At 40.9% G+C, this 12715-nt stretch overlaps 1 protein-coding gene across 1 annotated transcript; it reads left to right on the forward strand.

Annotated features, from left to right (window-relative positions):
- Window positions 1–1076: 1076 nt before the first annotated feature.
- Window positions 1077–12213, forward strand: LOC139290125 (ovochymase-like; the record flags this gene model as incomplete). Its single annotated transcript, XM_070911819.1, has 22 exons — window positions 1077–1286; window positions 1390–1570; window positions 2622–2747; window positions 3028–3221; window positions 3735–3885; window positions 3989–4104; window positions 4198–4270; window positions 4372–4500; window positions 4626–4700; window positions 4787–5582; window positions 7370–7583; window positions 7947–8130; window positions 8225–8365; window positions 9098–9303; window positions 9418–9565; window positions 9767–9885; window positions 10013–10091; window positions 10231–10365; window positions 10933–11007; window positions 11129–11334; window positions 11426–11640; window positions 11847–12213. Coding segments are annotated over 22 exons (4140 nt in total), but the record flags the coding sequence as incomplete, so codon positions are not given.
- Window positions 12214–12715: the final 502 nt, after the last annotated feature.

Raw genomic sequence — 12715 nt, forward strand, 5'->3', positions numbered from 1 at the left:
GACTGCCTTCCTGTACACTCCTCCTTTAAACCTGCTCCTAACCTTTGAAATGACAGCTGTTTAATTTACCTTCACCCAGAGGATCTCCTAACCCTTTCTCTTTTTCTGACGTTCACTCATTCACTGCTCACAATCTCCACTCTCTTTCTGCTGTCTGATCTGTCTATGACTCCAGATATGTTTCCCCTCCTCACTCTGCCTTACCTACTTCTCATGTCTTTTCTAATCCTACACAGTGGAAAACCCCAGTGACCCTTATCTGCTGTTTTCCCCTTTGTCTCTCTGTCTCTGTCTTTTTCTCTGCCTCTGTCTCTCCTCATTTCCTTCCTGTGCTAGCCATCTCACTGCGAGGTAAGCTGTGTGTGTGTTTCCGTATAGCTACAGGACCAAAGGCTGATTTTGGCACTCTAACATAGCACACAGCAAAGCAGCACAATGAGACATTTCCTCTCTCCTCTACACCCTTTCCTTTCACTCCGTCTCCATTGTTTTCACTGAACCTTTGTCCTAGTGGCGCAGGGATGTTGCCGAGCTAAAACTGCAAAGAGATTTTGTAGTAATGGCCGATCTGAAAAGTTTTTGGTTTAGTCTGTCTTCCTGTCACTCCTTTGTTACTGCAAACATGCCAAAAAACATTCTACAAATAGATTTATAAAATGCCTACGTTTGCAAAATATGAGTGAGAGAGAGATGGGGGCAGCAAGGAAGAGCGAGAGATAGAAAGTAGATTATTAAAGAAAAGGGGAAGGAGAGATATTGAGGTAGTTTATTTGTGAAGAGATTTGATCGGATCATGATGTTACGATTAAGGTGGGTTTGGATTTTTGCATTTTAGTACGATAAAACAGATGATTTCACTACCACACCATAATGATTTACAGTAGTGTTCTTGGATGGAAGGATTTGGTAATAGCATTATGATTTAGTAATTTTTGTGATTTATGCATTATTGTCTCTGGTTGACATTGTCTCTTTTTTAGTATGACTGGACTTGCACATCACCTTTACTTTCTTAACTTTGTGGTCCTTGCTTTACAACATATCACCCCCTCCCTTGAATTTTCTTATCTTCCATACTTACCCTCAGTCTTCTGCTTCTCCTGCTCGACCACTCGGCCTACTCGATGCTGCTGGGATGGGTGGAGTCTCCGGGGTATCCCAGTGGATACTCGCCCCTTGCCAGTCTAAACTGGAGCAGGTGTGCCCCCAAAGGTCACACCCTCTCCATCAGGCTCATCCACTTGGACCTGGAGGACAGCCAAGACTGTGAAAACGATGCCGTGAAGGTCAGGGGTCAAGATAAACTTTAAGAAGTGAAGGTTACTAACTTATGTCAGCACTGTTATTGTAGCCTCTACATCTTAATTTTCTGGTTTTGTCTTTTTCCAGGTATATTCAAATGGAAACCTAATTTCCGTTCTGTGTGGCAAAAGGGAATTTGAGGAGCTCCAGTCCACTGTAAATCCCTCCCTCCTCTCCTCCCCGGGCGGCTGCCTCTCTCTTTCGTTTCACTCTGACTACTCAAACACCAAGAGGCACACAGGCTTCAGAGGCTTTTATACGGGTCAAGGTGAGACGTACCAAAGTTCATTGTATTTGTGCCCATGTTATTTTTCCACATTCCCCAGGAGTGTTCAGTTTGTACATGCATGCATTTCATCATTGTTAATACTTCTCTAATCATATTGTTAAAAAGGTAATATTTTAAGACAACAATTCACAATGGTTGCAGTTAATAGTTGTTAAAGCTGACTTGGAATCAGAATTTGACATGTTTTTCATGTCATAGATGAAAAAAGCAAAAATAATGGTGAGTTGTGTCTTTTTTTCAATTTGAGGCATGAAGACAATACATCGATAAATAAAAGCATGAGATCATTTTAAAGCTGAATGAATAAATAACTAAAACACATGCTTCTAAAGAGTGTTTAGCATTGAGACTTTCACTTTCAATTCAAAGGTGCTGACAGGGCTGCAGTGACTGATGTCTCATCTGAATCCTGTCTAACAGCCTCAGTTAATACAGTCTTGGCTGTACAGCAGAAAATTAGTTTCATAAAGATAAAGTGAAATCCTGTATGGCATACAATAACTTAGATACAGTATGTGACAGTGGTGATGTAGCTACTAAATGAAATCATCATGTTTGACATTTTGGGAAATACACCCTCCGTTTCCAGTCTAAGCTAAGCTAACCAGTTGCTGGCTCCTTGTACGTGTTTACCGTAAAGACCGTGATCTTCTCATCCAACTCGAATAAACATATTTCGACTCTTCCTTTTCATTCCAAATACCTGGAGTTTATTATGTTGCCAAAACAACAAATTATGTCAAAAAAGAAAAAATGATCAAGAGCGTAAATTACACAGCTAGATACTAGAGCTTTTAGTGAAAACAGTAATAACTTAAAGAGTGACACAAAAGAAGTTTCAAATAAGGAATATCTGATGGAATATCTCCTACTAACCTATCCCATAACCTGGTAGATGAAAAGTACAGCGATGGTCAGGAAACCCTGAACCCACCAATAGAGCAAACAGCATATTTCCCAACGAGTCCTTTAAACTGGCTGGTGTGCCATGCTCTTTGACATCTGACCTTTAATTAATTTGCTCCCTCAGACTTTGACGAATGTGAGGACGACCCAGACAACGGATGCACCCAGTTCTGTCACAACTTCATCGGCGGGTACCACTGCTCCTGTCGCCATGGTTACCACCTGGACGCGGACAACCACACTTGCACTGGTACAAATAATCCCATCATTAGGATCAGCAAACAGTGTACAGAAGGAGGAGTTAACAGTCCAAATTAGACAGAGGAAGACAGATCGAGGAAGAAGGAACAAAACTGAAACATGAAGTGAAAAAAGGAAAATAGAGGAAGCAGAAGCAGGCAAACGGGGGGGAGGTAAAAAGGAGGGCAAAGAGGGGAATTAGATGAGAAGGAGGATGATTGTGTAATACTTCTGATTATGTTGATTCAGATGATGAAGGTGATGACAATTAACTCTTATCTTCAACACAGTGAGCTGTACTGAGGATCTGTCAGGGCTGAACAGAGGTGACATATCCAGTCCCTCCTGGCCTGCTTCATATGCAGAGAATGCCAACTGTCAGCACACCCTGTCTGTGGAGGCCCACCTGCAGCTGGAGCTCCACTTCTCTGAAGATTTTGATGTGGAGCAAAGCCCTGATGGTCAATGCATAGATGCAGTGAGGGTAGGTATTGAGTCAGAATATGTAAATACCACATGGAGGTGTGTTTTTCTAAAATGTATACATTTACAGAGCAGGAAACAAATGAGGAAGTTCAGACAAAAGTGTTGAAACCACAACTGTTACAAATCCTATTTTGGCCATTTAATAGTCTGTCTGTGTTACACATTTTGGATCTTTTTCCGTTTCATACAGTGCCTATAAAAATATCCACCTCACTTGAAAAATGACATGTTTTACTGTCATACAACAATGCATCAAAGTATATTTAATGTGTTCTTTTGATGCTGACAGAAAAAGATGCTTTAATGTCAAAAGTGAAAACAGCTAGTCTGATGGCCAAAAAAGCTCAATTTTGGTCTCAGCAGACCGGAGAACCTTCTTCCAGCTGACTTCAGTGTCTCCCATGTCCTTCAGGGAAACTGTAGCCCAGATGTGAGTTGCATGTTTCACCAGAGGGAACAGAGCAGAGAGGAAGTCAGGAAATGTACATTACCTATGTTGTTTTGTTTCCAGATTGAGACTCCTTCTGGGACTCTGGGGCCGTTCTGTGGCCGCACGCCTCCCCCATCTCCCTTCTTCACTTACTCAAATCATGTCCAAATCCGCTTCACCTCTGATGGCTTTGGCACTAACAAAGGCTTCACTCTCCACTTCAAAACCAGAGGTACTGCAGCCTCCTCACCTGTGACACAATGGGAAAATTATATTTGTTATGAAGCTGTTTGTCGGAAAATGTTCTTTTCTTTCTTTTCATATGTTAATTGCAGACCAGGTTTGTCCAGCAGCTGTAACCCCACACTCCACCACGACTCCTCAGCGACCAGAATATCCTCAGGGTGAAACAGTGACAGTAACTTGTGATCTTGGCTATGTTGTGAATACTGTGAGTGTACAGAGAACCAGAACCTTTAATAGCTTTACATTTGATATATTTGAACCACTATTAAGCTAATTAAGTCGTCCTTTTGCAAAGTAGCAAGGCACCGAGACCGAGTATGTGACGACATGCCACAGTACAGGCATGTGGACTCCCAATTACATCTGTGAACGTAAGTCTGACTGTAACCAATCTCTGAAAATGTCTTGATGTCTTGAATTTCTTGGGGGATTTTTTTCACAGTGTTTTTATTGTTTATATTCTCGCATGTAGCTGTGGATTGTGGTTTTCCTGGTATCCCACGAGACGGCATCCTTCAGTTGGTGGGCTCAGCACACACTCAGTATAAAGACCAGATCCAGTTTAACTGCAGTTCAAAGTATTACAAACTGGAAGGAGATGGTGATTATAGGAAGCTTGTACACATCCCTTTTCTGTGTTCTTTCCTAAACTATCTTTTAAGAATATGAACGTTTTCTGGTTTTATTGATCATTGTTTCACCAATATGCTTTCTTCAATCTTTCAGACACATACACTTGCAACGCCAATGGTGAATGGGAATCAGGTGGCGGCAAGACAGAGATGCCGAAATGCATCGAAGGTACGACTAAATGTATCTCTCTGTTTTCTCATATTACCCATTATTTGAATCATACGAATCTATTGATGACTCTTTGCGTATTTCAGTGTGTGGGAAGCCTGAAAAACACCCTGCAAGTGCAGGCAGAATTTTGGGAGGTAAGGATGCAAACCTGGGAGAAATACCTTGGCATCTCTTGATAAAAGCCCCAAAAAGAGGAGGAGCATCACTGATCAATGACCGATGGGCTGTCACAGCGGCTCATGTTGTGGAAGGTGTAGATGAAACCTCTTTGCTCTTGTATGGTGGACTGGTAGATGGAAGAACAACATTCAATAGGCTGTCTAATGTCGTTAACATGGAGAGTGAGAGGATCATAATTCATCCCGGCTACGTCAAGGACCATGAAGACCGCACCAATTTTGACAATGATATTGCTCTTATCAGATTATCTTCCAGGGTGAATTTTGGCCCAAATCTCCTTCCCATTTGTCTGCCGGAGGTAAATCGCGGCTTGGTGGAAAATGAGCAAGGCACAGTGTCAGGCTGGGGGATAACAGACGGGGTGAGGGGTTACCGCACATCTGCTGTGTTAAAATACGCTCATATTGGGGTCTACTCCCTTACAGAGTGTGAGAAAACACCTTCCACACCAACTAACGAACGCATGCTTTTCACTAACAACATGTTCTGTGCTGGAGCAACGGGAAAGGACAGCTGCCACAAAGACAGTGGAGGTCCGTTTGTTTTGCCTATGTTGGCTGAAGGCAGAGAGCCTTATTATCTGACTGGCATTGTGTCCTGGGGACCTCCCTGTCAAAGCAAGCAGTACAAGGGTTATTACACCAAGGTGGAGAATTATGTAGACTGGATAAAGGAGACAATCGACACAATAGACAAATCTTAGACACAGGAAAGATGAGGGAGAAAATACTTTGCTACTAACCACAATAATGTAATCCATTTCAGGACTGATTCAGATCTCTAAAATAAAGCATGTTAATGAAAATAAAGACTATAATCTTGCAATCAAATGTACCAACATTGATAATATTGACGTCAGATCACATGATGACGTCATACTTCACTTTTGTATTAAAGGAATTTGCAAATCAACTGCAGAGAATGTGTGTTTTGACGAACTAAATAATAAACTGTATTTTTGTATTTTAATTAACTACTAACATTTTTCTTTCAGGGCATCGATACACTGAAATATTTAATTATTTTATCATTTAAACATTTGCCTCTACTCTGCTACATTCAAATCTATAATGGTGTGAAGCCTGTAGCATTTTAGATGGAAACATTTTTGTGAATAACGTGACCATAGCGAAGATCTCGGCACATGGGAATAAGAGAATTGAAGTGGTTTGACAGACATTTTGACTACAAGGAGATATGGTTGATTATTTCCTCATCTGCAAACAAATCTTAGTTGCTCTCTTAAAAAAACATGGCTCCAATGTCACTTCCTCATGTGAGGCTGTAGCATCTGGAGTAACGCTCCACTTCCACTTCGTGGTGTCAGTAATGGACTGAAACATTAGGATCAGTTAAAGCTTGTTCTTTGACCTTCTGTATTTTCTCTTAGGTTTTTGGTATTCTGTGTTTATTTATTTCACGATTTACTGTCATATTTATGTTTATGTAAGTTTTTCTTTGACCATATGATAATGAGGAGGCAGGACTACAATTTTTAGGCCGTAATCAACCTCAGTGACATGGTCTTATTTGATGTTGCTTTGTTGGAAAATAGTACAATGTGTTCAATTAATATGTCACAGTGTGGCAAGCGAAAGTCAACTGCCTCAATCAGCTGCTTCACCCAGTGTTTTGATACTCAGATGTTTCACCAACATGTCTGCCTGGTCTCAAGTTAAAGGCAGTTGCCTCCATGTTTGAGGATGCTGAAAAAAGTCTAATAGCCTCATCTAGTGGTAGAATTAGGACTCTGAGTTAGAGTTTGACAGAGTTTCAACAGATAGTAACCTAAAAAAAATAATAAGATGAGTTTACATTTCATTGGAGGTGTCTAGCTCACAAGATCTTCCTAATTCTCTATTTTAGATGAATTATTTCCAGCATCGACCCTGTTTCTCTAAATTTCAAAGTCAAGCGTTCATTTGATTTAGCCAAGACAAACAAGGCATATTCCTGGCATTTACGCAGCGAGTTGCTAAACTCTGGAAACGACAGACTTTGTGACAGTAATGTTTCACTTGATTGTGAGACATTTGCTCCTGCAACAGCGGGTCAGTTCACTCACGGATAGAATTTCAATGCAGAGATGGGGCGGACCTCTTATATCATCTGGTATGTTTAGATGTAATTTAAACCGATTTGTATGTCATACTCAAATCGTTTTTCAAGTTTTTGTTTTGTTTCTAGCTTGATTCCAAAATTCACTGCATATACCTTGTATCAATGTGGAGTTGCTTCTTAAATCGTTGTGTGTTATCATCTGTACAATTAATACTACAGATGAGCAGTATTTATAGGTTGACTGAGTGATCCATCTCTCAGTATGCCATATATAAAGCCTCAACAATGTTATATGGTTGCAACAGTTGTGTTGATTGTGTCACCGTGTTTGTTCTTTCTGTGTTTGCATCAACTTTGGACCAGCAGCTCTGGCGACCACAAACTGATAAACAGATCGAACTCTCTCTGCTCATGCACCATTCCAGGTTTCTGTATGTGTCAGTGAGTGAGTGCTGGCAGCTGCCCGACTCAGAGCCTCTAATGCACGGGGCGGTCCAGTCCCCTCTGTATCCCCAGCCTTACCCTCCCAACCTGCAGGAGCAGTGGGATCTCAGTGTGCCGGAGGGCTACCAGATCCGAATCACCTTCACACACCTGGACATTGAAGCTTCTGCAGAGTGCCATTACGACGCCCTTACAGTCAGAGCCACATTTCAGTACATGATATCCCAAACAACAGACCAGTGTTGTAGTGTTTGAGTTCTAAACTTAAGTATAAATCGAGTGCCAGTTTTGACAACCTGAATCAGGCCTGAATATTGACTACTTGAACTTTATCTAGAACACTTTCTTTAGTAACTTCATACAACCTCTCCATGTTTCTCTGTTATTCTTAGATTCTGCTGCTGATAAATTCTGCATGGTGTATTACATCCTTGTCAGCATTTGTACAATGAAGAACTTTCTAATTACTGTTGTGCATAACTGAGCTCAGACACACTTTGGGTTGTCACTTGTCAATTTTCCTCATCAAGATGAAGATTTTATCCTTTGATCCTTCAGGTTCTCTATGATGAAAAGGTCCTGGGAAAGTTTTGTGGCCATGAGAATTCTGCTGATGGGAATCACCCAGGCAACCATCCCATGCTGTCTCCAGGCAACAGACTCACCCTCATTTTCCAGACAGATGACAACAACCCAGAGCGCCGCCAGAACGTGGGCTTCTCTGCTCAGTACCAGGCAATAGGTAGCTATTATCCATCTCCTGTCAGCTTTTCTGTCACTTCACTCTTCCACTACTGATCCACCTCCCACTAACTTAATGTCTCTCTCATTATCAGACATAGATGAGTGTTCAGCGCCTGAACCTGGTGATGGCTCAGGTCCACTCTGCTCTCAGATCTGCCTCAACACCCTTGGCTCATACCTCTGCTCCTGTCACCACGGCTTCGAGCTCCGCTCAGACCAGCGCACCTGTGTGTGTGAGTATCAGCTGTTTTGGTCTCCAACAACTCCTGAGGGAAACATCTGAGTCTTTAGCTGCTAAATGCTGCCCTGTGGTCACCAGCTAGTCGCTAACTTTGTCTGCATTTAGTGCTGGGCAGGTAGCGTACAGTGTGTTTATCAGAGCTGTTGCTCTAAAAATAGTGCTGCAGCTGGAAATGGCTATGAGAACAATAAGAGTGAACCAAAATAGTAAATCTGCAAACTGTAAAACCAAAACCATGAGCTGAAAGCAGTTGTAAAGCTTCACAGAGTTGAGGGGAACTTGGAAACAAGACTGATGAGAATGGTGAGAGTGAACCAAAATAGTAAAGTTGCAGGCTGTAGAACCAAAACAATGAGTTACAAGATGCTAAAACACAGCTGAGGGGACCCTTTTCACATACAAATAGTTATTTGACCCACTGACCATGTTATGACCCACATTTTGACCAGAAAATATTGGCTTATGTTGGCGCATGTCAATTTGGGGTTTTAGGTCAAAACTTGACAAACAGATACAGAATGTAACATGACACTGATATCGCACTTCTCATCTCATGCTATTTCTTTAACACTTAAGTTAATAGTATTGTAGTATTGTGTTACCAGTCCATTGAACCATTACCAAACTCTATGTAAACTTTTTAGCTGATGGAGTTGAATGGATGACTACTGAATCTTCATTTAGGGGTAAACCTGAATGACTTCTTCCTTTTCCAATTGCACAGTATCCTGTGGCGGTGGTATATTTGATGAGCCAGAGGGACACCTGTTCAGTCCAGGATACCCCAACCCCCCACCTCATGCTGTGTCTTGTCAGTACATTATTTCAGTAGAATCTGGCTTCACTGTCTCTCTTAACTTCACTGACAACTTCCACATCGAGAGTGTGGACACTCAGCTAGGCCCAAACTGTCTCCATCACTGGTTGCAGGTAATGACAAGCAGCTTCCAAACACTATATATTTTTACACAAATAAATTAAAATAAACACTAGACAGAATATGTTATGCAGTAAATGAGCTGTGTACTACTACTCTCTTAAAAGGTAACCATTCCGGACAGAGAGCCCATGAAGCTGTGTGGTGGAAAGAGTCCAGGTCTGATAGTCATAAACTCCAACACTGTCACGCTGGACTACCACACTGATGATGAGGGCCTGAGCAACGGCTGGAGCCTGGACTACAGCACACACAGTGAGGGAGAGAGGAATGAGAGTAGAAATTAGCAATTAAACTGCTATTGATGACCCCTTCCAGGTTATGAGGGTCATTGTCAAAACATTTTGGCACTCTGTGAAATACATTTTCCACCACATTGTCTGATTTCAACTAACAGTTGGGTAACTATAGATAAGCAGTTGATGTTACATGTCTGCTTGTCTATGGTGTTTCCAGGAGTGAAGTGTCCATTTCCTGGTAATCTAGCTAAGGGCAGGGTCACTCCTATCTTGACCGAATATCTCTACAGAGACCACATCTTTGTGCGCTGTGACCAAGGCTACAAGCTGATGATGGTTAGATGAAACTTACATTGTCTAATACTTAACATCAACAGATGGAACCTGTTTATTTATCATTGTGTGCGATACAAAAACAAATATTGAGCTGATATTTTAACAGTTCCCCTCTTTTCTCTGACAGGATGGTCAGGAGGTGGAGAGTTTCTCTACCATGTGCCAAAGCAATGGACAGTGGCACCTCCCTCTGCCAGAATGTCACAGTATGTTACCTTTGAGCTCAGAAAATTGTAAAACATAATGGAAACTTTATTGAGATTCAACCACAAATTTTGTCTTCTTGATCATTTCCTGTGTCTCACTGGCAAAATATTAATATGTCCTTGTTTTGTTCTTCTACAGTAATTGATTGTGGAGAACCCAAACCTTTACTGAATGGAGGGGTGACCTTCCTGTCTGGCTTTCAGAATCAGTACCTTTCTGTTGTTCAGTATCACTGTAACGAACCTTTTTATTCTATCCTTGGGGGCATAAATGGTGAGATATTCAAATACAGTTTTCGATTTTTCCTACCGTTCCTACCAGCCATTAAATTTCCAGTTTGAGTTGTATTTTACATTTTCATCAGTGTTACTATCATTGTGTGGTAATGCAGTTTAATTGCAGACAGATTTATCCACTGCATTGCCTCTTACCAATAATGTATATTTTGCAGTAAGTCTTGCAGACTTACACAACTTTCAGATTTGAAATGAATGGAACCCTGGAAATACATGTGATAAAAATATATTTAATAAGTATTTACATAAATGCATTTTAAATGTATTAGCAACATTGTTAGCTGTGTTGTAATGCATACATGATTTGTAGTGAAAAACATGCAAAGTTACTGGTCCCTAAAGAGTTACTTAACACCAAGTTGAAAAACAGTGTTTCACTCTCCTCCAAGCATCACTAATGGGTGTTGTCAGAAGTGTGCTCTGTAACCACACCCATCGGTGATATCACGGTGCACTGACACACCCCGGAGTACACTTCTACATCACTTAAGCTAAAGATTAACATCAAACTATATTTTTCTTTTGTCTTCTCGCTGCTCTTCAGTTAGTCTCACCTGTCAAGCAGACAGAAAGTGGAGATCCAACAACGATATAGTTGTCAGGCCAACATGTCTACCAGGTATTGCTTTTCATTAGAAAATAAAACCCTGCAAAACCTAATCTAGATCTTTGTCTAGAATTTGTTCTGTAATTGGAACATGAAGTCTGTGTGAAACGTTATATGTCTGTATCTTATCCAGTCTGTGGCAAGCCCAAAGAATACATCTCTGGCTATCAAAGGATCATTGGAGGCAGTGAAGCTCCAAACAATACCATCCCCTGGCAAGTGCTACTGAGTATAGATGGACAAAGAGGAGGAGGCATGGTGATTGCAGACCGCTGGGTTATGACTGCAGCTCATGTCCTAACACATAGTGGAAACCCAGTATCACACGAGACTGTACGGGTAAGTGGGCTACTATAGGTGTTATCTGCATGCCCATTGCCTCCATGTTTTTGAATTTACATGTATTTCCTTCTATGCTTTTGATTTGCAGGTTTACATGGGACTTACTGATGTTAAAACCCTGATGGAATCTCCTGTGTATGCTGCCTCAGTCCACATTCACCCTGAATACAACAACCCCAACAGTTTAGACTACAACAATGACATTGCCTTGATCAAACTGCAAGACACGATCACATTCAAGTCATCCATAATGCCAATATGTTTGCCAGCAGAGGGAGCCACATACGTCACTGGCATGATGGGGTAAATAAACAACCAACAGCTTTCATAATGCTATATAAACCATTTCATTTTATTTTATTCATTTTCTATATGTCATTTAATCTTGCATTTAAATCTTCTTTTTGCTTTTTTCTCATTTTGCCAACATGTGAATCTTCTTGACAGGAGACTGACTAGTTTTTTTCTATTGAGTTCACCATAACTGTCTCTTCTACATTGTTTTTCAGACTGGTGTCAGGCTTTGGCATAACAGAAAAAGATAGACGACGGATTTTAACAAACACACTTAAGTACGTGCAGCTCCCTTTGGTGGAGCAGCAGACATGCAGTAATTCAATCACTTTGTTGAAGAGGAAAAGGGCCTATGTACCAAGTCTGACAAATAACATGTTTTGCGCTGGAGTCCCTGAAGGTGGGAAGGACTCCTGCCAAGGTGACAGTGGAAGCCCCTTCACCCTGAATGAGGACGGACGATTCTGGGCTGCTGGGATTGTCAGCTGGGGGGTTGACTGCGGAAAGCAGGGAACATATGGAGTCTATACCAGAGTCACTAACTACATGGACTGGATCAACAAGACTATGCAGGAGAACTGAAATTTAATTCATTACAACATGATGTGAAGATGTTGAATAAAAACTAAAACATCTACAACAAAATAAAAAAGAAGAGAACTTTAGCTCTAAATATCCTTTGTTGTGTTAATGCATATTGTGTCACAAAAATATATGAATTAAGGTAATCCAGTTGACAATAAAATTATCAAGTGGGAATTTCTACTTATCATGATTAGTACCATTTCCAAACTTTGTAAAATTATTCAATGAAGGTCTAACTGACATAATATGGACTTGGTTTTTACATGTGCCTTGTTATGCATGAATCTCAAGAATCAACTTTCCCGCCTTGAACAGTCTGTATAAAAGGGGCTTCAGATCAGTCACAGATCATCTCTACAGTAAAGATGATAATTAGTTTAGTATCCACTTCAACTCCCTCTCAATAACTTGGTATTTGTCAGTCACAGTAATACCTTTCACTTTATGGCAGATGCCACTTTTGTAAATTGTGTGTATGTCTACTATACACTGTGAGTAC

Source organism: Enoplosus armatus, chromosome 9 (genome assembly GCF_043641665.1).
Source record: "Enoplosus armatus isolate fEnoArm2 chromosome 9, fEnoArm2.hap1, whole genome shotgun sequence".
NCBI lineage: Eukaryota > Metazoa > Chordata > Actinopteri > Centrarchiformes > Enoplosidae > Enoplosus > Enoplosus armatus.